The sequence below is a fragment of the Hydra viridissima genome, unplaced genomic scaffold (assembly GCF_058129835.1).
Source record: "Hydra viridissima isolate aposymbiotic clone 2 unplaced genomic scaffold, HvirCarnegie_v1 scaffold_9, whole genome shotgun sequence".
NCBI classification, from domain to species: domain Eukaryota; kingdom Metazoa; phylum Cnidaria; class Hydrozoa; order Anthoathecata; family Hydridae; genus Hydra; species Hydra viridissima.
Genome location: NW_028324308.1, coordinates 1,794,307 through 1,820,944, shown reverse-complemented (window position 1 = coordinate 1,820,944; position 26,638 = coordinate 1,794,307). Strand labels below are relative to the sequence as shown.

The following is a 26,638-nucleotide window of genomic DNA, read 5'->3' as shown; positions in this document are numbered from 1 at the left end:
TTAAACAAGACCAAAAAAGCGTTAATCACATTTATCAAGACCACGTTTCGTGCGATATGAAAATAGAAGATTTTAAAGCCTTTTGCAATCATTGCTGGAATGAACCTCACGGATTTGCCGTTATTGATCTCTCTTCTAAAAAGAACGAGGGAAAGTACCGAAGCGGGTTTGACAATTTTTTATTTTTCTAAAACAATTTAAAAAATAATTCTTATTTAAAAAAATGACAGGTATAATAATCGATGTAGATGGAAAATCAAGTGTTATCACCACTGATTTTTTGGATAAAATCGTTTTTGACGAAGGAAAAAGTTATGAAATGGCTTTTCTCGGTCTTGAGACTTACAACAGCATTCCAAATGTAAACAGTAAAAACAATTCTTTCAAATACAGCATGAACAATGGAGCTAATTGGGAGAACATTATCATTCCATCAGGAAGCTATGACATTAAAGACATCAATGAGTATTTGCAAAAGTCTATTTTAAACACAATAAAATCAGCTCAACGTGGAAGTTATATTATTGCAAATAAAATTAATTACTCTCCAAACAACCTTTAAATTGGAATCAATCTTAATACTTTAAAATCAACCATTAAACTTGGCTTGAATTATTTGATTGACTTTAATGTGGAGAATAGCATCTCTTCAGTTTTAGGATTTACTAAAAGAAAATTAAATTCCAATTCCGAATACGAGTCGGATCATATCGTTAGAATTTCAAGCATTAACACCATCAGAATCGTTAACAACGTTATCGGATCATCCTATATTAATGGAACCCAACTCAATTGCATCTACTCCTTTTATCCAAATGTTAGTCCAGGCTATAAAATCATCGAGAGACCAATGCATTTGATTTATCTTCCTGTTAAACTGTTTGAAATTTCAACAATGGTTACTCGCATCATTGATCAGAATGGAGATTTGGTTGATTTTCGTGGAGAGGATATTACAATACGATATCATATTCGAGAAGTGAAATAAATAATTTTTAATACATAAAAAAATGAGCAATTATCAAAATATCAAAATTAACATCTCGCAGAGCCAATCTGATAAAATTAAAAAAGCCATTCAAGACAAAACCGATACTAGCATTAAGCTTTCTCATCAAGACTTGAACGGTAAACATGTTCTAGCTATCACTAATGCGCAATTGAACAAAATTTAAAAAGCGTATGAAGCTGGTAAAGGAGTCACACTCAAACTGAGCAGAAAACAATTATCATACAACTCAACCATTGAAGGCGGATTCATCGGAGCTCTTTTACCGTTATTAGGTATGTTAGGCAGCACTCTTGCTACAAGAGTAGTTCCTGCTCTAGCCACTGGATTGTTAGCAGGTGTAGGATCTTCTGCTGGTTCCGCTATGGTTGATAAAATTGCTGGGCGAGGTCTTTTTTACATGAGCAAAAATGGAAAAGGAATGAAGATAAAAACTTTAGGTGGAGAAGGATTGTTTATCACCCCATGGACTAAAAATGTTCACGGTGATGGACTCTTTGTTAAAAATGGAAAAGGCTATCAATCTGTTGGAGCCGGATTATTGCTCGGACCAAACTCACCCTTCTCAAGCATACCCTTTTTAGGTGCTATTCTATGAAAAATCGCTTGTTAAAAAAATTCGGATAAACTTTTTAAGAAATTAAAAAAGAAAATGATCAACTTTCAATGGATTGACGTAGAAGGAATTGTTTTACCTAATGAAGCTTTAACTAACTTTCAATTGATAAAGTCTGCTAAACAGTTAAAATTAAAAAACTTTCAAGGCGTGTTTGTCAGGGATGAGTTACCAAAAAAGACAATGAAAAAAGAATGTGGAATTGTCAACACAGGAGATTCTAGCACTGGTGGATTTCATTGGGTCTGTTGGTATAAAGACGGAGACAAAAAATACAGCTTTGACTCTTATGCTCAGCCTCCTCTTGTTGAACTGGTTGACTACTTGAAAAGTCCAGTTTATTATAACAGCGAGAGAGTTCAATTTGGTAACACTTCTTATTGCGGCCACTTGTGTCTTTATGTTTTGAAAAAATTGAATGAAGGTCTTGACTTTCAAGACGTTATCAATACCTTGTGGTGACTGCTTAATGAACAAGACAGAACAACTTGCAACCATGAACGTTTTCCGATCTCATCTTCACGACGTTTACACTGAAGAAATTAACAAAGTCGCACTCAGCGCTAACGACGACAAAAGAATTATCTTAGATGACGGAATTCACACACTTGCCATCGGTCACTACAAAACACGACCTATCGCTGAGGTTTGAAAAAGGCAAGAAATTTTTTGAATGATAAGAATTAGATCTTTAGGGGTACCTCATCCCTCAAGATAACATATTTTTTTAAAAGAAAAAGTTAACTCATCACATCAACGTTAGCATCCTTAAGTATGGAAAAGTGTTCATGAGCCAGAACCGGCTTCTGACTATATATTATGTTCAAGTTTGTGACAAATTTGCTCTTTTAATCGTTTTGAGACACTAGTGAAATTCATGAATCTTGTGCAATGTTCAATAACTGCATTTCTTAGATACTTAAAATATTATCTGCATCAGCAACCATGCTTTTAAACCTCGCCGAGACAAAAAATTGTTTTTGGATAAGATGGTCCACTCCCAGTGGAAACGCCCTACTAATATTCTACATTAAAACATTTTTTCCTGCATATAAAAGTATGCTTAAATAAACAAAGCCAAAGAATGTACAAAAATATATTGAAAAAGTATTTTATGAATATAATTAATTGCGCTGGGACCCAAAAAAACTCAATAACTGTTTCCATCATCAACCTTTTAAACTATTTTACTCATTTAATAAAAGTTTACAAGACGTTTTTGTATTTAACGAAATTTTATTGAGTAACTTTCAATCATATATATTGGTTGGTGTAGAGGAACCAGCAAGTTGGACAAAGGATGTTTTAAAGGAAAGCTTGCATCTTCTATTAGTTGGAGTCCAACAAAAGATTTATGATGGTTTTGAAATACTTCAGTGAAAGCACCACAGAGGTGTTCATGGAGCTTAAGGGCACAATAACAGCAAACAAAGACTTTAAAGCAAAATTAATTATTCATCCCCAGGATTCCAAAGTTATTAACCATTACATTACCAACTAAAAATTTTGCATATTCACCGTTAACCTTACACCAATAAAGTCGGCAAATATTAATGTTGTGCATCAATTAAAGAAAAAAAATGCGTCTGTTGTTCTGGAAACTCTCCGTGAGAGTCTCATAATAATGGGAATAGATTAGTAAACTGTGTCATTCGTTAAACTGTCAAAAGAACACATTTCCAATTGGTCTTCCTGAGCGTAATGGGGTAACGGGGGGTGAAACTAGAAAATTTTAGCATGTTTTTCTTTAGTGGTTCTTTTTAAATTAGTTCAAAAGTGTGATACCTTCATGTATTCTAAAGCTGTGTGTAAGCTATAAGTGGGTATAATCAACAGCCAGGTACCATCTCAGACTTCAAACAAAATGAAAATAAAAGCTTTTCTGTTTCAATTCTAAAACGAAACAAAAAAGTTGAGTTTTAGAGTTTGGCTTAAGATTTCGATCTAACTCATTATCAACACCTCTTATCGAATGGCAATAATATAACAATTAGTTAATGGTAACTAATTCATTATCGGCACCTCATATTGAATAATAATGATAATAGCAGAAATGTGGTTAATTTAACTTGCTTTAATTTAAAATGAATTTATTCAAAAGAAGGAAATGAGATGGTGTGCATTTTAAAAGGTGCGCATCCCAGCTCAATCAATAAAAATGTTGATGATATGGTTTTCAGTTTTTGACTAATTTTGTATATGGGGTCAAATAAGTCAATTCTACTGCTCTAAAGAAAGTTCTTAATCTATCAATCATTAAAAAGTCTATCCCAGCTGACACAAAGAATGTCTGAATGCTAAAAAGCTCTTCTTCTAACAATTGCAACTTCTTTAGCGGAAGTTGCAAATGTTAGTGTCTTCAAAACCTTGTTTTATTATATTTACTAATAAATTAACGCTCGTTTCTAAATCTTCTCTTAATCAGTGCTTTTCCATCCTTGACAAGAGCTCTCTGATCTCAAAAAATTTTTTATCCGAGATGGAGAAAAGCTGGAGCCTTAATGTTAAGCGAATAAAGTAACAATTACCTCACAGTAGAAGTAGAACTATTGGTTACTCGTTAAGAATTCATTAAAAAACACGTTTTAAATGTAAAATTGCAATTTTGGAGAACAATCAAGTGATGATTGTCATAACAACACGTAGACTAAAACTCAAGTAAATTCAACATATGTACAACAAACTAAATGAAAATGCAAGCACCACTTTCAAAAATTTGGAAGTGCGTTTGAAAGAAAAAACAAAATGCGTTACAATGAATTAAAAATTCATTTAAAAAAAAAAAAGGGTAAATTCTTAATTATTGATTAGTTTTTTAATAATCGATTTCTAGCAAGTGTTAGTAGCTAGAAAAATAGCGTCATTTCCACACCTACCATGGAATCGACATTTATCGCAGATATTAAAAGTTCAAAAGAAATTTTGCGACAAGTAGTTATTTGTTTTTTTATATCGAAATCAGCGAGTTTTGCTTTAAAAATTGAATAATTCTTGTTGCTTTGTTCCCAAATAAAACACATTCCTTGCAGCCACTCGACATAGCTGTTTTTGGGCCAATGAAGGCAAAGTGGAAACCATTAGGCCGACAATGGCGCATCGACCATATGAAGATTAAGAAATAAACAAAGAAAATATACGAGTTGCTTTAGATTTATTCATAATCTATCTTTCTATTGCAAATAATATCAAAAGAGATTTTAAAAAGACAGGATTTTGATACTAATAGCGTTGACTACACAAAAATGTCCAAAGATTCGCTGTGCCGCTTGCAATTGACGCTGCAACTACTTATTTAGAGCAGAACCTTTTAAATATGGCTTTATCAGCTTCTTCTCACATAATCTTTATTGAATCGCAAATTGATCCAAGTATTTTAGAGCAGTCCAAAAAAACTGACAATTGTTTAGGCTGGAAAGGTGATCTAGAATATCTGAAGCTATTTTATTTGTGAAAAAGATTTATCTAAGAATAGTAAAACCATTAATTTTTCATTTGAAACCATGAATACATTACGAATCAGATACAAAAGCAGATTTTAAGATATACGATAAGTGTCAAAAATAAAACTAGAAGTTCAGTTTCAGGGTGAGAAGAGTTTTAAACAAACCCTTAAAATATTATACTTGTGGTTGAAAGAATTCATATCCAATACTTTTTTACATTTTTAGTAATCTAATATACTATAAAAAACTCGGATGTGGAACTCAGTAAGCACGCCACGAATTATAAACGTTTTATTCACGTATTTTATTCGCGTTTCCGAATAAAATACGTGAATAAAACGTTTATATTTCGTAGCGTACTCACTAGGAAACCACTTTACGGATTTATCATGCTATGCTGAATTAATTTCCAATTTATTAAGACCTAATCACACCATAAACTATCTATTCAGGATCATTAGCTATTTCGTCGGAAGCTGCTACAAAAACTAAACCTTAAAATGATTTGTTTTTCCTGGTTGAAAGTTCGGCTTTAACAAAGTTTGGAAAATAGATAATGCCATAAATGATGCTTCAAATTCATCTCTAGGTGAATTAAAACTTGATATCAATTTTTAAGAACCGTCAATAACAAGTTCGTCAAACTTCACAGTGCTGCTCAACAAGTTTCATCAACCAAACGAAAATATAAAAAAGTTTGTTAACAGTTTAGAAATAGGAATAGCAAACTTCGTGAGTGTAAATGAAATTAGGTATATTAACTAAAGCAAACAATTTAGATAAACTGACAAGTTAAATAAAAGAAAAATGATGTGAATTAAAAAGAAAAACCATTTGGAAGTTTAAACATATATGGCAGAGAAAGTATGTAAAAATTTAAAATATTTTAATTTCCTTCGAGAGAGTTAATAAACTCTATGACAGTTGCTGTTAAATTTATATTAAACCTGAGTTATGTAAATATTTAACACCAACTGTCGTGGATGGCAGAGTTAAAGCAAGAGCCATCTAAAACGATCATCCACTGAGAGTTTTGTAAATATTTTTAAAATGCTTTAAATTTATTAGTCATAAAAATGTATGCTTTAACACTCACTATTCCGCTTTTTAGTTACTTCCAAAAGTTGAACATTTGGATTGACCAGATTAACCAATCCATAATGCAAAACGTTAATGTCTAGCTTGCTACAATGAAAGTTAGAAAAAAACATTAATTGATTATTTTAGTTTTGTAATTAGAATTTTCAAACTTAGGATGTAATAAAATGGCTGAAGTAATAAAAAAGCAAATAGATAAAATTGAAAAATATAATAAAAATCGGAAGGATTTCAAACCTGGTAAATAAATATAAAACCCATTATCAATACTAATCAATAAGTGTCAAACCAATAAACCTTTTATGCACAAAGCTCCTAACAATTAATGGTCGAGGTCAACGTCACTATTGCATGGTTGAAAAACGACATCGAAATTTGTAAACATTGGTTTTAAATGATCCAATAGAAGCTGAACAAATTCCTTAATCAGCCATTGTCACAAAAGAAGGATCCCCTAAAAGAATCATGTGGCTGAGTCAAGTAAATGGTTGCTAACAATTTTTTAATATTGTTAAACTAAAACTTCAAAACTCCGTTTGAAAATAAAACTAATTCTTTAACTTTCCTAGGTCATCCAAAAGCATAGCTTTCTTTGACCAATACTCTCAAAAACCAAAAGATGATCAATGTTCAGCTCAATACCGACATGAGGAAATTGAGATCTACTTTGAACAAGCCAGCAGGGTTCAGACTGGCGACAGAAAATCACAAAGTTGCTCAAAATTCCAACAGCTAGAGACACTAGCCAATTAATTAAGTCAAGCAGCAACTAATCATTACAGTCGCAGAAGAAGTTCCAGAATCCTACAAGAACGTTAACATGTTGCTGGATTGGATAAACACAAACAGCGTTAGGTTCAAAACTTCATGCGATCTCAAAGTTGCCAACTCTTGTGCAGAATTCAATCACATTCAAACAAATGCCCCTGCTATTGGTGTGACATTGACTTTCAAAAAATCTTTTCCGCCAAAGGAGTCTCAAGAACGTTCGTCTGTTGACTGATCACAACAAGTTTGTTGCAACTAAATCAATCAAAAGTAAAGCCGACAAGTTCATCAACATGATCGAGGCTTCTTTGATCACGGCTGAAGATTCTGAACTTGTTCTGGAACTATCTGTACCACCAATGGAGCTTCATCTTCTTTTGGGGCTTGTTAATCATCTTTTAAAGAAGCTCATACTGCATTGGCCAGACGCAAGAGACTGGCCTACAAAACTAAACATTCAGAAGCAGACGTTTCACGATGGTCATTTATCTGGAGCTGAGTACAGTAGCCTGTTAAAGAATGTTGATCTGCTTCAAAGAGTCGTTAAAAGATTCTGTGCATATCTCTTCTTGATAGTCGCGGTGATTCTTATAGCACATGCTGTTTTCTACCATGTTCCAGAGTTCATTAAACACCACGGCACTTCACTTAGATTCTTCAGTGAAAAGGCAACGTAAGCGATGCATTCAATATTCAAATATCATGGAGAAGATGAAAAAGAAACGAATCCTATCCAGATTATGGATCCAAGCTTTTGCAGTGCATCGTCAATTTCAATGGCAAATGTTAGTGAAGTCTTTGAAAAAATCTTTTAACTATAAGTATTGATAAAAAATGTAAAAAATAAAAGCACATCTAGTTTCGGTGTTTTTCGGTTGAAAGTATAATTATTTTTGTATTTCTCTTTTTGGTTTTTTAGAAAAGGTTTATAGTAAAGGAAAGTGTTTCTTTGTTAAGAGTTGTTAATCGAAGGTGTTTTTCACTGAAACCTTAAAAACTAAATATCTCAAATGACAAAGCTAAAAGATTTTGATATTTTGCATAGTTACGCTACTATACGAGTACATTCACGAGTACATTCACAAGTACATTCACGAGTACATTCACGAGTACATTCACGAGTACATTCACGAGTACTATACGAGTACATTCACGAGTACATTCACGAGTACATTCACGAGTACATTCACGAGTACATTCACGAGTACATTCACGCTTCAAAGGCTTTTCTTGGGAATCGCGATAAATAATAAAACCCTGAAATTTACAGATCGTGAAAAAAAAAAAAAGATTACGCTGCAGTAATTGAGGAGAGAGTATAAGAAAACGAACTCATGAACAAAAGCTTAGTTTTGTGAAACTCAAGTGAAATTTGTATAGAATTTAAAACAGTTAAAGAAAAAAAGTGTTTTGTGTTTGGTAACTTTGCAGAAAACAGCGAACTTGTCATTCGGAATGAAATACAGATTTGGTCTAAACACAGTTGCACGCTGTATCCAGTTGCGATGTTTAAATCTGGTATGTATCCATCAAAAGTTATTTTGCTCGATGTCGAATGATAAACATCACGATACCGGTTTTGTTTATAAAATTTCAATTGTAAAGAGATTTGCAACTTGAAAAGCTATGCTGCCGGGAACCCGACGTTGTTATCGTAACGTTCCAACATTGAGTATAAAACTTTCACCTTAATTTGCAGAAAATTTAACAATATTACAACAACCACAACAACAAAATAGCCCAAAGTTGCAGGCTTTGTAGCATGCAGGCATGACAGATATCGGTGGATAAGGAAGTTGATAATCACAACAAAGATGTCAAAAAAAAGTTCATGAACCCTCACGGGCCATCGAAGATGTTTTCTTAGCCACAAAGAAATGTCTTGTGTTACAGTTATAGCATAGTTAATGATATCGAAATATAATAAGTGAATCACAGATATTTTTCATCGATACCGCGAACGTTTTTTCAGATTCAACAAGATAAAAATAATCTCTGCACCAAATATCATGATTAAATATTTTACGGAACAGATTTATGTGCATAAAACGCAATTTAAAAAGGCGAATTTTAAATATTGCAACCATAACGCTAAACAGTCATAACTCGCTAATACCTTTAAATTGGAAAGTCAAACTTTATGACGATTTCATATTTTCATACGTGTTAATGATGGGGTAAAAATCAACAAAATCTGCTTTTTAAGTGTTCCATTTTTAAAAAAAGGATGATTTGACGTGAGATTACCATACGGAGAATGTTCGTTTTTAACTAAAAATGCATTTAGAACATCAGTTTGTTCTCGCTCTGTTTACCCTCTTTAGTTTTTTACTCTTAAACTTAACACAAATGTTTTTTGTTTTTTTTCATTCAAGAGTAGAGAAAAAATATTGATAAAATTTTATTAGCGCTTTGTAAATGTTAATAAAAATATATATATATATATATTCAGCATTAAGTTAAGATTAAAAATTCAGTATATAGTTTCCAACAGATAAATTCCCAACAAGTTGTAAAAGCATAGTTGTAGGAGCCTACAAACATACACAGGCTGCAGTTTATTAAAACAAAGGTACCGTATATACTCGCGTATAAGTCGAGAAATTTTGGACGAAATATTTACTCTAAAAAAGCAATTCAATAAACATTTTTTAATCAAAAAATAAGAAATACGAAAAAAAACTTCTAGGAATAAATTTGTTTTTTTTCTGACCCGCATATAAGTCGAATTGCTGTTTTAGAGTAAATATTTCGTCCAAAATTTCTCGACTTATACGCGAGTATATACGGTATGTTTGAGTTGCGCAATGTAAATTACGGATTATTACTGGTTGTTAACAAACTCTGTGCAACTTCGACTGTCAAATTTAAGAGTGATGTTAAAAACCAGATTAAAACTAGAAATTGTGTTAAAAATTCAAAAAGAAACAGCAAAAGTTAACGTAGAAACCTGAAAACGAAAAGTAAACGTAGAAACCTGAAAACGAAACGCACATTGATAAAGTATTTACTAAATTTAAATCTCTCATAAAATTTATTCCTCTAAAAAACTGTGATTATTGTGGCAGTTAAAAAACTGCGTGTTGGGAGTGAGGAAAGGGGATGAGGAAAATGACTGACGATCAGGAAACTATGCGTTTCCTGATAATGTGCATTAAACGCAGAAATTTTAATGGGCTTTCGTTTATAGCTTCTGCTTATATGGTACACAAAGAGCATTTTAGAAAACTGAACAAATTAACATCAATTAATCTTGTAAATCGGAAATTAAGTCGTTTTTTGTTTTCTCCGTTAACCAGACGAAAAAAACTGAAACTTATAGAAAATGCACTTGAAATTGAAGTTTGTTTTTTAAACAGTAAAGTTTAAGTAAAGTTTAAGTAAAGTTTAAAAAACAAACTTCTTCATTTTAGTTCAATCTATTGAAGACGAAATGAAAAACAAGCTATTTTCATCTACTTTTATTTAAAGCCAACTATTTTTTGAACTTGTGCGAGGTAGTTATGCGTAGGTAGGTAAAATTATACGTAGGGCTACGGGATCGAACTCCGAATATACAGTTTTTGTGGGTTTTAATGGGTAAAGAAAGAAAGGTTACGTTATTTAGTGGAAAATTTTCCTGTGTTTTTTATTTTATCTTACTCTCGAACAAAAAAAATCTCCGAGTAAAGCCCTGGAATCGAATTGATAGAGTTTATGGATTAATCTAACTTCCGTTATTAAAAAACTGAAAAACTGAACCAATGAACTTCATTCGCTCCGTTGGTACGGTGAAAATTTCATATTAAAAACATTTGTATGATAAACTAACGCGGAAAAACTTATTGCTGAATTTGACGCACAGGGAAGTCCAACAAGCCAGGTATTTCGTTCGCAAAGATTCCGCATTCCTTAAGCATGCTTTCAGGTATGACGACATTGAAAATAAATTTTCCAGACGTCTTTAAAAATAAGATAAAAGCGTTATAATTCAAAAATCCACCCACCTGATGAAATTAGTGGCCAGCATTGCTATATAAAAAGAAGTCTCTAACTTTATCGAACATTCATGAACTTGCTGGCAAGAAAGGTAGGCAAATTTTACAATTTCAAAAAATCAATTTTTGATCTTTAGTTATCGATAAGTCTTTTTAGTTAAAACTTAGCTTCAACTCAAAGAGCTCTCTAAATCAGCTCATCTCTCATCATTAGCTTCCTCCGAATAAAAGTATACGACGAGCTTTTTATCTTTTCATATTTTCATATCTTCTATTTCATATATTCATATTTTCATGTCTTAGAATAAAATATATTACTTCAAAAAAGAATTTCAAAAAAATGAATTATTTTACTTTTACCAGAATGAAGACATTTCAATTGCTCGGTATTTTTGTTATTGTAAATCAAATCAATGCACATTTTCGTAATGTGTTTCCTGGTGAAATGACTCCTAATAAACAAGATGGCGACATGGAAAGTATTTTTATGATCAACGATGAAGAAACTCAAGAGGAGAAAAATAACGGTGAATTGTTGTTACAGAAATTCGTTTTTTACTTTTAAAAAACAAATGTTAAGTTTTTACACAAAGTTATCTTTTCTGTAAATTTAATAGATAATGAAAGTTATGATAAATTATGATATTATGATAAATTATGATATTATGATAAATTATGATAATATGATAAATTATGATAACATGATAAATTATGATTTGACAATTCAGAATTTCGAATAGAATACTTGCAATTGAAAGTATATGACCAAACATTGACTTAAGGCAGCATGAATCAAAAAGGAGATTATAATAATTGTATTTCGCACGTTTTTCCTTCAGATCAATCCATGCAAAAATCATTCCAAAATTATGAACAAAAAATGTTATGTGGCAACAATCCATACGATACAAAGTCATATTTCTGTAAAGGAGAACATCTTTACAAAAATACCCTTTACGAAACATGCGGTGGCATTATACAGCTCAAAAAAGACAATTTCTGTCACCGTGGTAAACCTTATTCGAAGAATCAGTACCAGGTGTGTGGAGAGGGCGTGTACGACATCAAAGCTCAGTTCTGCAACGGAGGTAAAATGTACGAAAACAGTCTCTACGAAGTGTGCGGTGAAAACGTATACCTCGCTAGCGAAAACTTTTGCCACGGAGGTAAACCATACTTGAAGAACCAATACAAGGTGTGTGGAGAGGGCGTGTACGACATCAAAGCTCAGTTCTGCAACGGCGGTAAAATGTACGAAAACAGTCTCTACGAAGTGTGCGGTGAAAACGTATACCTCGCTAGCGAAAACTTTTGCCACGGAGGTAAACCATACTTGAAGAACCAATACAAAGTGTGTGGAGAGGGAGTGTACGACATCAAAGCTCAGTTCTGCAACGGCGGTAAAATGTACGAAAACAGTCTCTACGAAGTGTGCGGTGAAAACGTATACCTCGCTAGCGAAAACTTTTGCCACGGAGGTAAACCATACTTGAAGAACCAATACAAGGTGTGTGGAGAGGGCGTGTACGACATCAAAGCTCAGTTCTGCAACGGCGGTAAAATGTACGAAAACAGTCTCTACGAAGTGTGCGGTGAAAACGTATACCTCGCTAGCGAAAACTTTTGCCACGGAGGTAAACCATACTTGATAAACCAATACAAAGTGTGTGGAGAGGGCGTGTACGACATCAAAGCTCAGTTCTGCAACGGCGGTAAAATGTACGAAAACAGTCTCTACGAAGTGTGCGGTGAAAACGTATACCTCACTAGCGAAAACTTTTGCCACGGAGGTAAACTATACTTGAAGAACCAATACAAGGTGTGTGGAAAGGGCGTGTATGACATCAAATCTCAGTTCTGCAAAGGAGGTCGACGCATTGAAAAAGTTTATCATCCTCGAAACTATCAATATATTCAAGACTAATGAACATGGAAGTGATTAGAACCTTTTTTTGACGAATGATATTTCGTTGAAAGTGTTCGTCAAGCTTATTGATTTTTTGATTTTTTTCCTGTTTTTTTGTGATATTATAAAACAATATCTAGCAAGTTTCGCTTAATTTGGAAATATAATATTTGAATAAACTCTCATTTTTATGTTTTCGGTAATTTCATTATTATGTCCATTCGTGACTTTTCATGATGCGATTTATCTTTTTTTATACATTGTCTTTCACTAGTTGGTCCTTTAGAGACAAATATTTAGTTTACATATGATTGTAGTATTGAGGTAAGAGGTGATTGCAGTTTTGAAGCAAAAAGCAAATTTTGGATCACGTCATGAAAATTTTCTGATCTATCTATCAGATTTTTTACATCAGATAGATAATAAATTTACACTTTGTAATGGTTTCATGATCGCATGATCACAGGAAGAAATGTTTAAAACCCTTAATCAGTAACAAGTATAAACAAGATAATTTTAGAGAGATATTTTAATGGAAGATTTAATAATGAGTGTCAGTCAGTTAGCAGATTAAAGTTATTTGATTTAAATGACTGGTTTATTTATAATTGGCTGGTTTTACATATCGTTTAAACCAGTGACACACCCAAATTTTTGTCTTGGTTAGGGAAAGAAACAGATATTTAAAAAATGTTTTGATTAAAATGAAATGCTACCACATTTGATTTACTGCCATATTGATTGATATATGACGTAGGGTAAAGTAGTATAATAACCCGATTCTTTTATATTTAGTTGATTATTATGTAAACTCTACATTTTTGAAAAAATCTTTTTTTGATTAGGTAGCATGATTATTTAGCTCTAGAAACATCATAGATTTATTGCTCACACCTAAATCAATTTCAAGGAAATATCATTTTTCTTAAAACGGTACTAATGGCGATGTAAGCCTCATATGCGTCCAATATCGCCACCCACACTTTTTTTTATACTTCGGTATTCATAACGCAAATTACGATAAAGAAACGAATAAAAAATGAATCATTATTCTTAAAATCATATTATTTGTTTAACTTTTTATTACAAATCTAATCGTTTAGTCATTTTTGCTACTTGATGTACACCCTACTTTGCACAAAGTGCATAGGGCACTTTTTATGATGCATCCTGTGTCACAGTGCTCATGGAACCAAGTTTTGCATCCGACGCATCGAATCCAATCATCTTTTTTTCGTTTGTCATAGTAAAAGATTCTGCAATCACCACAAAACGTATCTTCGTCATTCTTACTTCTCTTTTTCGATGATTTTCGAACTTTTTTCAAATTATGTTTCGTGGCCATTTTTGTTTGACTTGGCCTGGGTGTTTCAGTTATTTTATCCGCAACTAAATTTCGATCGACAACAACAGCTTGGACATTTAATGATCTTCAAGTTTTTACTTTTCTAATTATTTAGGTGATGGAATTATTGAACGGATACTAGATGCAGGGTCTGAAGATTCAGGTTCCAAAGTACTAAACTTGTCAACATCAGGACTTTTTACGTTTATGCGATTAGAAATTTAATTTCTGATAATTAGGGTAAAGTAGTCCAATACCGTCGGCGGCTTCAATCACCATTTCATTTTTTAAGGTTGGCTTAAAGAATATTTAGTGGCGCAGTTTAGGAATTATTGTCAGAACTTCTTAGATAAATTATTTTTTAGTTATAAAACATCATACTTTTTTATTTGATTATATTATTTGATTTTTGAAAGTAAGCAATGCTCACAATGTAAACAAAAAAAATTCGTTTTACATAAAACATTTCTGGCCAATATTGCTAAACTGGAATGGGCAAATAACGCCACATGTTTATTTTGATTTTCGATAGTGAGATTTTGTGAATATGTGTTGTAATTGCACTCGAAGCTTGTAATTTATTGTTTTTGCTCTCGAATTTACTTTAAACTACAGTAATTTAATGCTGAAGTTTAAAAAAAATGAAACTAAAAAACGTAAATTTTAAAATTCTTTAAAAATAGTATTTAAGTCGCTGCGCTAATTGCATCAGTTAACACAAAAATGACTGTTTAGGGAATTCCTTTTAAATGTACTTTTGTTATTGTTTTCACAAACTCATTATTTTATTGTTTTAAACTTAAAGACGCTTATAGATGCTTTCGTTGTCAGGTGACAAATGCAATCTTGAAGATCACTGTCAAAACTGCAATTTCCACTATAATTTACTGAAGCACGGTTGCGTACCGCTACAGCAGCAAATGCCATATCAGAATTCAGATTAATAGGAATCTATCCTTTCAACCCTAATATTATCCTAAAGTACCTTTTGCATACAGTGAAATTTCTCATCGCATAAACGTAAAAAGTCCTGATGTTGACAAGTTTAGTACTTTGGAACCTGAATCTTCAGACCCTGCATCTAGTATCCGTTCAATAATTCCATCACCTAAATAATTAGAAAAGTAAAAACTTGAAGATCATTAAATGTCCAAGCTGTTGTTGTCGATCGAAATTTAGTTGCGGATAAAATAACTGAAACACCCAGGCCAAGTCAAACAAAAATGGCCACGAAACATAATTTGAAAAAAGTTCGAAAATCATCGAAAAAGAGAAGTAAGAATGACGAAGATACGTTTTGTGGTGATTGCAGAATCTTTTACTATGACAAACGAAAAAAAGATGATTGGATTCGATGCGTCGGATGCAAAACTTGGTTCCATGAGCACTGTGACACAGGATGCATCATAAAAAGTGCCCTATGCACTTTGTGCAAAGTAGGGTGTACATCAAGTAGCAAAAATGACTAAACGATTAGATTTGTAATAAAAAGTTAAACAAATAATATGATTTTAAGAATAATGATTCATTTTTTATTCGTTTCTTTATCGTAATTTGCGTTATGAATACCGAAGTATAAAAAAAAGTGTGGGTGGCGATATTGGACGCATATGAGGCTTACATCGCCATTAGTACCGTTTTAAGAAAAATGATATTTCCTTGAAATTGATTTAGGTGTGAGCAATAAATCTATGATGTTTCTAGAGCTAAATAATCATGCTACCTAATCAAAAAAAGATTTTTTCAAAAATGTAGAGTTTACATAATAATCAACTAAATATAAAAGAATCGGGTTATTATACTACTTTACCCTACGTCATATATCAATCAATATGGCAGTAAATCAAATGTGGTAGCATTTCATTTTAATCAAAACATTTTTTAAATATCTGTTTCTTTCCCTAACCAAGACAAAAATTTGGGTGTGTCACTGGTTTAAACGATATGTAAAACCAGCCAATTATAAATAAACCAGTCATTTAAATCAAATAACTTTAATCTGCTAACTGACTGACACTCATTATTAAATCTTCCATTAAAATATCTCTCTAAAATTATCTTGTTTATACTTGTTACTGATTAAGGGTTTTAAACATTTCTTCCTGTGATCATGCGATCATGAAACCATTACAAAGTGTAAATTTATTATCTATCTGATGTAAAAAATCTGATAGATAGATCAGAAAATTTTCATGACGTGATCCAAAATTTGCTTTTTGCTTCAAAACTGCAATCACCTCTTACCTCAATACTACAATCATATGTAAACTAAATATTTGTCTCTAAAGGACCAACTAGTGAAAGACAATGTATAAAAAAAGATAAATCGCATCATGAAAAGTCACGAATGGACATAATAATGAAATTACCGAAAACATAAAAATGAGAGTTTATTCAAATATTATATTTCCAAATTAAGCGAAACTTGCTAGATATTGTTTTATAATATCACAAAAAAACAGGAAAAAAATCAAAAAATCAATAAGCTTGACGAACACTTTCAACGAAATATCATTCGTCAAAAAAAGGTTCTAATCACTTCCATGTTCATTAGTCTTGAATATATTGATAGTTTCGAGGATGATAAACTTTTTCAATGCGTCGACCTCCTTTGCAGAACTGAGATTTGATGTCATACACGCCCTTTCCACACACCTTGTATTGGTTCTTCAAGTATAGTTTACCTCCGTGGCAAAAGTTTTCGCTAGTGAGGTATACGTTTTCACCGCACACTTCGTAGAGACTGTTTTCGTACATTTTACCGCCGTTGCAGAACTGAGCTTTGATGTCGTACACGCCCTCTCCACACACTTTGTATTGGTTTATCAAGTATGGTTTACCTCCGTGGCAAAAGTTTTCGCTAGCGAGGTATACGTTTTCACCGCACACTTCGTAGAGACTGTTTTCGTACATTTTACCGCCGTTGCAGAACTGAGCTTTGATGTCGTACACGCCCTCTCCACACACCTTGTATTGGTTCTTCAAGTATGGTTTACCTCCGTGGCAAAAGTTTTCGCTAGCGAGGTATACGTTTTCACCGCACACTTCGTAGAGACTGTTTTCGTACATTTTACCGCCGTTGCAGAACTGAGCTTTGATGTCGTACACTCCCTCTCCACACACTTTGTATTGGTTCTTCAAGTATGGTTTACAGTATCGGACAAAACATGGTGGACAAACTCAAATTTAGAACAAAAGTTAATCAAAAACTAAAAAGAACTAGTAAAACAATTGTACATATTAATTTTTAAATAGTTTATTATGTTCTTAACAAAATTTAAAACGTTTGAATCATACTAAGAATCACAAAAAAAACTTATAACACATTTTTCTCAACAAACTACATTTTTCCTTGGACAAAACAAGGTGGACAAATCAAAACGAAGCTTTTTTTATAAGATTTCATTGTCTTTATTCAATTTACCGCATTCTTTTGTTTTCACTTTTATCCTAACATTACTCTAAAATAATAAATAGATTTTGGAACGTCTGGCCAATTATTTTTTCAATTAAACTAAAAATAGATTTAACTCGTGATATATGGGGTAAATTTTGCAAAAATTGCAACTTAAAATGGCTTACGACAAATTAGGAAGTGTTTTACGTGAAAATATTATTAAAGATTTTAAAAGCGGAAAACGTCAAGCTGAAATTTGTAGAAAATATAATATAGCTAAATCGACTGTAAGCAAAACTGTCAAATCATTTGGATCTCGTGACTGCTATAAAACAAACCATCGGGGCGGACGTCCAAGAAAAACAACACAAAGACTAGATCGAATAATTGTTAAAGAGCTTAAAAAAGATCCATTTTTGTCATCCACAAAATTAACCGAAAAACTTGAACTACAAATCTCTAATCGCACTGTGCGACGAAGAGCTAACGAAGCAAAATTGTTTTCTCGAATGCCTGCCAAGAAACCGCTAACTTCCTTTAAAAATAGAAAGCTAAGACTTGCGTTTGCCAAAGCACACCAAAATTGGACTGTAGACCAGTGGAAAAACATACTTTTTAGTGATGAATCAAAATATAACCTTTTTGGAAGCGACGGCAAGAAGCGAGTCTGGAGACCAAAGAACACCAGATTCAATACTAAATATACCAAGAAGAGTGTTAAGCATGGAACGTCTGCTATGGTTTGGGGATGTTTCTCAGCACTAGGAACTGGTCCTATTCACAAAATTAATGGAATTATGGACCGCTTTGTTTACAAAGATATAATGGAAGATGTTATGTTACCACATGCTGAATGGGAGATGCCCCTAAAATGGATTTTTCAACAGGATAATGATCCCAAACATACGTCAAAAATTGTAAAACAATGGTTCAAGGACAAGAATATCACCATAATGGAGTGGCCTGCACAAAGCCCTGACTTGAATCCCATAGAAAATTTGTGGGAAATAATTGACAATAAGATTGAGCGTGCAAATGTGAAGACCAGTGAGGAATTATTTGAACAAATCGAGAAGGCCTGGCGAGAGATTGATATGAGAATTGTTGACTCATTAATTGCGTCTATGCCCCGAAGAATGAAAGAAGTAATTAAAAGTAAAGGAGGTCCTACCAAATATTAAGTCAACTTTTGAAGTTTTTTGAAAAATAATAAGTTAATTTTTGAATTTTTTTGAATTTTCAGTCGATTTTTTGAATGTCCACCTTGTTTTGTCCAAAGAAAAATGTAGTTTGTTAGGGAAAATGTGTTTTAATACTTTTTTAGTGATTTTTAGTATGATTCAAAAGTTTTAAGTTTTGTTAACAACATAATAAACTACATAAAAAATAATATGTTCAATTGTTTTACTAGTTTTTTTTAGTTTTTGATCAACTTTTGTTCTAAATTTGAGTTTGTCCACCATGTTTTGTCCGATACTGTACCTCCGTGGCAAAAGTTTTCGCTAGTGAGGTATACGTTTTCACCGCACACTTCGTAGAGACTGTTTTCGTACATTTTACCGCCGTTGCAGAACTGAGCTTTGATGTCGTACACGCCCTCTCCACACACCTTGTATTGGTTCTTCAAGTATGGTTTACCTCCGTGGCAAAAGTTTTCGCTAGCGAGGTATACGTTTTCACCGCACACTTCGTAGAGACTGTTTTCGTACATTTTACCGCCGTTGCAGAACTGAGCTTTGATGTCGTACACGCCCTCTCCACACACTTTGTATTGGTTTATCAAGTATGGTTTACCTCCGTGGCAAAAGTTTTCGCTAGCGAGGTATACGTTTTCACCGCACACTTCGTAGAGACTGTTTTCGTACATTTTACCGCCGTTGCAGAACTGAGCTTTGATGTCGTACACGCCCTCTCCACACACCTTGTATTGGTTCTTCAAGTATGGTTTACCTCCGTGGCAAAAGTTTTCGCTAGCGAGGTATACGTTTTCACCGCACACTTCGTAGAGACTGTTTTCGTACATTTTACCGCCGTTGCAGAACTGAGCTTTGATGTCGTACACTCCCTCTCCACACACTTTGTATTGGTTCTTCAAGTATGGTTTACCTCCGTGGCAAAAGTTTTCGCTAGCGAGGTATACGTTTTCACCGCACACTTCGTAGAGACTGTTTTCGTACATTTTACCGCCGTTGCAGAACTGAGCTTTGATGTCGTACACGCCCTCTCCACACACCTTGTATTGGTTCTTCAAGTATGGTTTACCTCCGTGGCAAAAGTTTTCGCTAGCGAGGTATACGTTTTCACCGCACACTTCGTAGAGACTGTTTTCGTACATTTTACCTCCGTTGCAGAACTGAGCTTTGATGTCGTACACGCCCTCTCCACACACCTGGTACTGATTCTTCGAATAAGGTTTACCACGGTGACAGAAATTGTCTTTTTTGAGCTGTATAATGCCACCGCATGTTTCGTAAAGGGTATTTTTGTAAAGATGTTCTCCTTTACAGAAATATGACTTTGTATCGTATGGATTGTTGCCACATAACATTTTTTGTTCATAATTTTGGAATGATTTTTGCATGGATTGATCTGAAGGAAAAACGTGCGAAATACAATTATTATAATCTCCTTTTTGATTCATGCTGCCTTAAGTCAATGTTTGGTCATATACTTTCAATTGCAAGTATTCTATTCGAAATTCTGAATTGTCAAATCATAATTTATCATGTTATCATAATTTATCATATTATCATAATTTATCATAATATCATAATTTATCATAATATCATAATTTATCATAACTTTCATTATCTATTAAATTTACAGAAAAGATAACTTTGTGTAAAAACTTAACATTTGTTTTTTAAAAGTAAAAAACGAATTTCTGTAACAACAATTCACCGTTATTTTTCTCCTCTTGAGTTTCTTCATCGTTGATCATAAAAATACTTTCCATGTCGCCATCTTGTTTATTAGGAGTCATTTCACCAGGAAACACATTACGAAAATGTGCATTGATTTGATTTACAATAACAAAAATACCGAGCAATTGAAATGTCTTCATTCTGGTAAAAGTAAAATAATTCATTTTTTTGAAATTCTTTTTTGAAGTAATATATTTTATTCTAAGACATGAAAATATGAATATATGAAATAGAAGATATGAAAATATGAAAAGATAAAAAGCTCGTCGTATACTTTTATTCGGAGGAAGCTAATGATGAGAGATGAGCTGATTTAGAGAGCTCTTTGAGTTGAAGCTAAGTTTTAACTAAAAAGACTTATCGATAACTAAAGATCAAAAATTGATTTTTTGAAATTGTAAAATTTGCCTACCTTTCTTGCCAGCAAGTTCATGAATGTTCGATAAAGTTAGAGACTTCTTTTTATATAGCAATGCTGGCCACTAATTTCATCAGGTGGGTGGATTTTTGAATTATAACGCTTTTATCTTATTTTTAAAGACGTCTGGAAAATTTATTTTCAATGTCGTCATACCTGAAAGCATGCTTAAGGAATGCGGAATCTTTGCGAACGAAATACCTGGCTTGTTGGACTTCCCTGTGCGTCAAATTCAGCAATAAGTTTTTCCGCGTTAGTTTATCATACAAATGTTTTTAATATGAAATTTTCACCGTACCAACGGAGCGAATGAAGTTCATTGGTTCAGTTTTTCAGTTTTTTAATAACGGAAGTTAGATTAATCCATAAACTCTATCAATTCGATTCCAGGGCTTTACTCGGAGATTTTTTTTGTTCGAGAGTAAGATAAAATAAAAAACACAGGAAAATTTTCCACTAAATAACGTAACCTTTCTTTCTTTACCCATTAAAACCCACAAAAACTGTATATTCGGAGTTCGATCCCGTAGCCCTACGTATAATTTTACCTACCTACGCATAACTACCTCGCACAAGTTCAAAAAATAGTTGGCTTTAAATAAAAGTAGATGAAAATAGCTTGTTTTTCATTTCGTCTTCAATAGATTGAACTAAAATGAAGAAGTTTGTTTTTTAAACTTTACTTAAACTTTACTTAAACTTTACTGTTTAAAAAACAAACTTCAATTTCAAGTGCATTTTCTATAAGTTTCAGTTTTTTTCGTCTGGTTAACGGAGAAAACAAAAAACGACTTAATTTCCGATTTACAAGATTAATTGATGTTAATTTGTTCAGTTTTCTAAAATGCTCTTTGTGTACCATATAAGCAGAAGCTATAAACGAAAGCCCATTAAAATTTCTGCGTTTAATGCACATTATCAGGAAACGCATAGTTTCCTGATCGTCAGTCATTTTCCTCATCCCCTTTCCTCACTCCCAACACGCAGTTTTTTAACTGCCACAATAATCACAGTTTTTTAGAGGAATAAATTTTATGAGAGATTTAAATTTAGTAAATACTTTATCAATGTGCGTTTCGTTTTCAGGTTTCTACGTTTACTTTTCGTTTTCAGGTTTCTACGTTAACTTTTGCTGTTTCTTTTTGAATTTTTAACACAATTTCTAGTTTTAATCTGGTTTTTAACATCACTCTTAAATTTGACAGTCGAAGTTGCACAGAGTTTGTTAACAACCAGTAATAATCCGTAATTTACATTGCGCAACTCAAACATACCGTATATACTCGCGTATAAGTCGAGAAATTTTGGACGAAATATTTACTCTAAAACAGCAATTCGACTTATATGCGGGTCAGAAAAAAAACAAATTTATTCCTAGAAGTTTTTTTTCGTATTTCTTATTTTTTGATTAAAAAATGTTTATTGAATTGCTTTTTTAGAGTAAATATTTCGTCCAAAATTTCTCGACTTATACGCGAGTATATACGGTACCTTTGTTTTAATAAACTGCAGCCTGTGTATGTTTGTAGGCTCCTACAACTATGCTTTTACAACTTGTTGGGAATTTATCTGTTGGAAACTATATACTGAATTTTTAATCTTAACTTAATGCTGAATATATATATATATATATTTTTATTAACATTTACAAAGCGCTAATAAAATTTTATCAATATTTTTTCTCTACTCTTGAATGAAAAAAAACAAAAAACATTTGTGTTAAGTTTAAGAGTAAAAAACTAAAGAGGGTAAACAGAGCGAGAACAAACTGATGTTCTAAATGCATTTTTAGTTAAAAACGAACATTCTCCGTATGGTAATCTCACGTCAAATCATCCTTTTTTTAAAAATGGAACACTTAAAAAGCAGATTTTGTTGATTTTTACCCCATCATTAACACGTATGAAAATATGAAATCGTCATAAAGTTTGACTTTCCAATTTAAAGGTATTAGCGAGTTATGACTGTTTAGCGTTATGGTTGCAATATTTAAAATTCGCCTTTTTAAATTGCGTTTTATGCACATAAATCTGTTCCGTAAAATATTTAATCATGATATTTGGTGCAGAGATTATTTTTATCTTGTTGAATCTGAAAAAACGTTCGCGGTATCGATGAAAAATATCTGTGATTCACTTATTATATTTCGATATCATTAACTATGCTATAACTGTAACACAAGACATTTCTTTGTGGCTAAGAAAACATCTTCGATGGCCCGTGAGGGTTCATGAACTTTTTTTTGACATCTTTGTTGTGATTATCAACTTCCTTATCCACCGATATCTGTCATGCCTGCATGCTACAAAGCCTGCAACTTTGGGCTATTTTGTTGTTGTGGTTGTTGTAATATTGTTAAATTTTCTGCAAATTAAGGTGAAAGTTTTATACTCAATGTTGGAACGTTACGATAACAACGTCGGGTTCCCGGCAGCATAGCTTTTCAAGTTGCAAATCTCTTTACAATTGAAATTTTATAAACAAAACCGGTATCGTGATGTTTATCATTCGACATCGAGCAAAATAACTTTTGATGGATACATACCAGATTTAAACATCGCAACTGGATACAGCGTGCAACTGTGTTTAGACCAAATCTGTATTTCATTCCGAATGACAAGTTCGCTGTTTTCTGCAAAGTTACCAAACACAAAACACTTTTTTTCTTTAACTGTTTTAAATTCTATACAAATTTCACTTGAGTTTCACAAAACTAAGCTTTTGTTCATGAGTTCGTTTTCTTATACTCTCTCCTCAATTACTGCAGCGTAATCTTTTTTTTTTTTTCACGATCTGTAAATTTCAGGGTTTTATTATTTATCGCGATTCCCAAGAAAAGCCTTTGAAGCGTGAATGTACTCGTGAATGTACTCGTGAATGTACTCGTGAATGTACTCGTGAATGTACTCGTGAATGTACTCGTATAGTACTCGTGAATGTACTCGTGAATGTACTCGTGAATGTACTCGTGAATGTACTTGTGAATGTACTCGTGAATGTACTCGTATAGTAGCGTAACTATGCAAAATATCAAAATCTTTTAGCTTTGTCATTTGAGATATTTAGTTTTTAAGGTTTCAGTGAAAAACACCTTCGATTAACAACTCTTAACAAAGAAACACTTTCCTTTACTATAAACCTTTTCTAAAAAACCAAAAAGAGAAATACAAAAATAATTATACTTTCAACCGAAAAACACCGAAACTAGATGTGCTTTTATTTTTTACATTTTTTATCAATACTTATAGTTAAAAGATTTTTTCAAAGACTTCACTAACATTTGCCATTGAAATTGACGATGCACTGCAAAAGCTTGGATCCATAATCTGGATAGGATTCGTTTCTTTTTCATCTTCTCCATGATATTTGAATATTGAATGCATCGCTTACGTTGCCTTTTCACTGAAGAATCTAAGTGAAGTGCCGTGGTGTTTAATGAACTCTGGAACATGGTAGAAAACAGCATGTGCTATAAGAATCACCGCGACTATCAAGAAGAGATATGCACAGAATCTTTTAACGACTCTTTGAAGCAGATCAACATTCTTTAACAGGCTACTGTACTCAGCTCCAGATAAATGACCATCGTGAAACGTCTGCTTCTGAATGTTTAGTTTTGTAGGCCAGTCTCTTGCGTCTGGCCAATGCAGTATGAGCTTCTTTAAAAGATGATTAACAAGCCCCAAAAGAAGATGAAGCTCCATTGGTGGTACAGATAGTTCCAGAACAAGTTCAGAATCTTCAGCCGTGATCAAAGAAGCCTCGATCATGTTGATGAACTTGTCGGCTTTACTTTTGATTGATTTAGTTGCAACAAACTTGTTGTGATCAGTCAACAGACGAACGTTCTTGAGACTCCTTTGGCGGAAAAGATTTTTTGAAAGTCAATGTCACACCAATAGCAGGGGCATTTGTTTGAATGTGATTGAATTCTGCACAAGAGTTGGCAACTTTGAGATCGCATGAAGTTTTGAACCTAACGCTGTTTGTGTTTATCCAATCCAGCAACATGTTAACGTTCTTGTAGGATTCTGGAACTTCTTCTGCGACTGTAATGATTAGTTGCTGCTTGACTTAATTAATTGGCTAGTGTCTCTAGCTGTTGGAATTTTGAGCAACTTTGTGATTTTCTGTCGCCAGTCTGAACCCTGCTGGCTTGTTCAAAGTAGATCTCAATTTCCTCATGTCGGTATTGAGCTGAACATTGATCATCTTTTGGTTTTTGAGAGTATTGGTCAAAGAAAGCTATGCTTTTGGATGACCTAGGAAAGTTAAAGAATTAGTTTTATTTTCAAACGGAGTTTTGAAGTTTTAGTTTAACAATATTAAAAAATTGTTAGCAACCATTTACTTGACTCAGCCACATGATTCTTTTAGGGGATCCTTCTTTTGTGACAATGGCTGATTAAGGAATTTGTTCAGCTTCTATTGGATCATTTAAAACCAATGTTTACAAATTTCGATGTCGTTTTTCAACCATGCAATAGTGACGTTGACCTCGACCATTAATTGTTAGGAGCTTTGTGCATAAAAGGTTTATTGGTTTGACACTTATTGATTAGTATTGATAATGGGTTTTATATTTATTTACCAGGTTTGAAATCCTTCCGATTTTTATTATATTTTTCAATTTTATCTATTTGCTTTTTTATTACTTCAGCCATTTTATTACATCCTAAGTTTGAAAATTCTAATTACAAAACTAAAATAATCAATTAATGTTTTTTTCTAACTTTCATTGTAGCAAGCTAGACATTAACGTTTTGCATTATGGATTGGTTAATCTGGTCAATCCAAATGTTCAACTTTTGGAAGTAACTAAAAAGCGGAATAGTGAGTGTTAAAGCATACATTTTTATGACTAATAAATTTAAAGCATTTTAAAAATATTTACAAAACTCTCAGTGGATGATCGTTTTAGATGGCTCTTGCTTTAACTCTGCCATCCACGACAGTTGGTGTTAAATATTTACATAACTCAGGTTTAATATAAATTTAACAGCAACTGTCATAGAGTTTATTAACTCTCTCGAAGGAAATTAAAATATTTTAAATTTTTACATACTTTCTCTGCCATATATGTTTAAACTTCCAAAAGGTTTTTCTTTTTAATTCACATCATTTATCTACTAAATTTGATTAAACTTTTGAAGCACTGTTTTCTTATCATATGTGTTTCACGCTCATTGTATATCTCGAAATCTGCTTTTTTGTTTAATTTATAATGTATTCATAGTTTTAAATGAAATATCAATGCATTTGTAACATTTTTGTTTTGAATTTGAAGTTAAGTCTCAGATGTCACAACCGAAGGTAAGTCTTGTTTTTCGGTAAGACATTTGGACTGGTATTTTTATGTGGTGTTGGTTTTTCTTGTAACCACGTCTCATAAAAAAAAACAAAAAAAAACGTGTTATATTTTCGGACGTTACGGAGTAACATTTTAAGTAATATATTTCGCTTCCACTGAAATAAATCAATTACCTTTTCACTCTTTTTTCAAATTATTTTCTATGTATTTTTTTTCTAACCATTTTTTTTTTAAATACAAATCTCACAATATCATGTGTAATTTGTATAAAAAAGGATCCCAGTCAAACATCTTATAGGCCACGTATAGTGATTTTTTTAAAACCCATTTTACCTCCAATTGATTTTAAAATTACTATCAATTAATCAAATCGTTAATTTATAAAGTTTATAAAATATATTTTATAAAATATTGTTTTTTTGTTTG

The 26,638-nt window shown here is 32.6% G+C and overlaps 2 protein-coding genes and 1 long non-coding RNA gene across 3 annotated transcripts; 2 read left to right on the top strand and 1 right to left on the bottom strand.

The window, feature by feature from the left end:
* Nucleotides 1-5,677: 5,677 nt before the first annotated feature.
* LOC149883549 (uncharacterized) lies at nucleotides 5,678-8,871 on the top strand. The gene is made up of 3 exons (XR_016455909.1): nucleotides 5,678-5,932; nucleotides 6,180-8,007; nucleotides 8,092-8,871. It is a non-coding gene; the product is annotated as an uncharacterized LOC149883549 (long non-coding RNA).
* Nucleotides 8,872-10,988: 2,117 nt separating this feature from the next.
* On the top strand, nucleotides 10,989-13,006 carry LOC149883548 (uncharacterized). The gene is made up of 3 exons (XM_090098457.1): nucleotides 10,989-11,003; nucleotides 11,275-11,438; nucleotides 11,751-13,006. Exons 2-3 carry the CDS (start codon nucleotides 11,276-11,278, stop codon nucleotides 12,833-12,835), a joined length of 1,248 nt encoding a protein of 415 aa, XP_089954583.1. The 5' UTR covers nucleotides 10,989-11,003; nucleotide 11,275; the 3' UTR covers nucleotides 12,836-13,006.
* Nucleotides 13,007-16,712: 3,706 nt separating this feature from the next.
* On the bottom strand, nucleotides 16,713-24,284 carry LOC149883547 (uncharacterized). Its single transcript, XM_090097579.1, has 5 exons — nucleotides 24,180-24,284; nucleotides 23,993-24,045; nucleotides 20,461-20,624; nucleotides 19,042-20,148; nucleotides 16,713-17,314 (listed from the first exon to the last, which is right to left on the bottom strand). Exons 1-5 carry the CDS (start codon nucleotides 24,282-24,284, stop codon nucleotides 16,713-16,715), a joined length of 2,031 nt encoding a protein of 676 aa, XP_089953705.1.
* Between the last annotated feature and the right edge of the window lie 2,354 nt (nucleotides 24,285-26,638).

Bases quoted from the DNA above. Each gene is read 5' to 3' on its own strand.
- LOC149883548 (XM_090098457.1), top strand. From the start codon at position 11,276: ATGAAGACATTTCAATTGCTCGGTATTTTTGTTATTGTAAATCAAATC. The intron at 11,439-11,750 runs GTGAATTGTTGT...TTTTTCCTTCAG, and splicing joins TCAAGAGGAGAAAAATAACG to ATCAATCCATGCAAAAATCA.
- LOC149883547 (XM_090097579.1), bottom strand. From the start codon at position 24,284: ATGCATTCAATATTCAAATATCATGGAGAAGATGAAAAAGAAACGAAT. The intron at 20,149-20,460 runs GTGAATTGTTGT...TTTTTCCTTCAG, and splicing joins TCAAGAGGAGAAAAATAACG to ATCAATCCATGCAAAAATCA. The intron at 17,315-19,041 runs GTACAGTATCGG...TTGTCCGATACT, and splicing joins CGAAAACTTTTGCCACGGAG to GTAAACCATACTTGAAGAAC.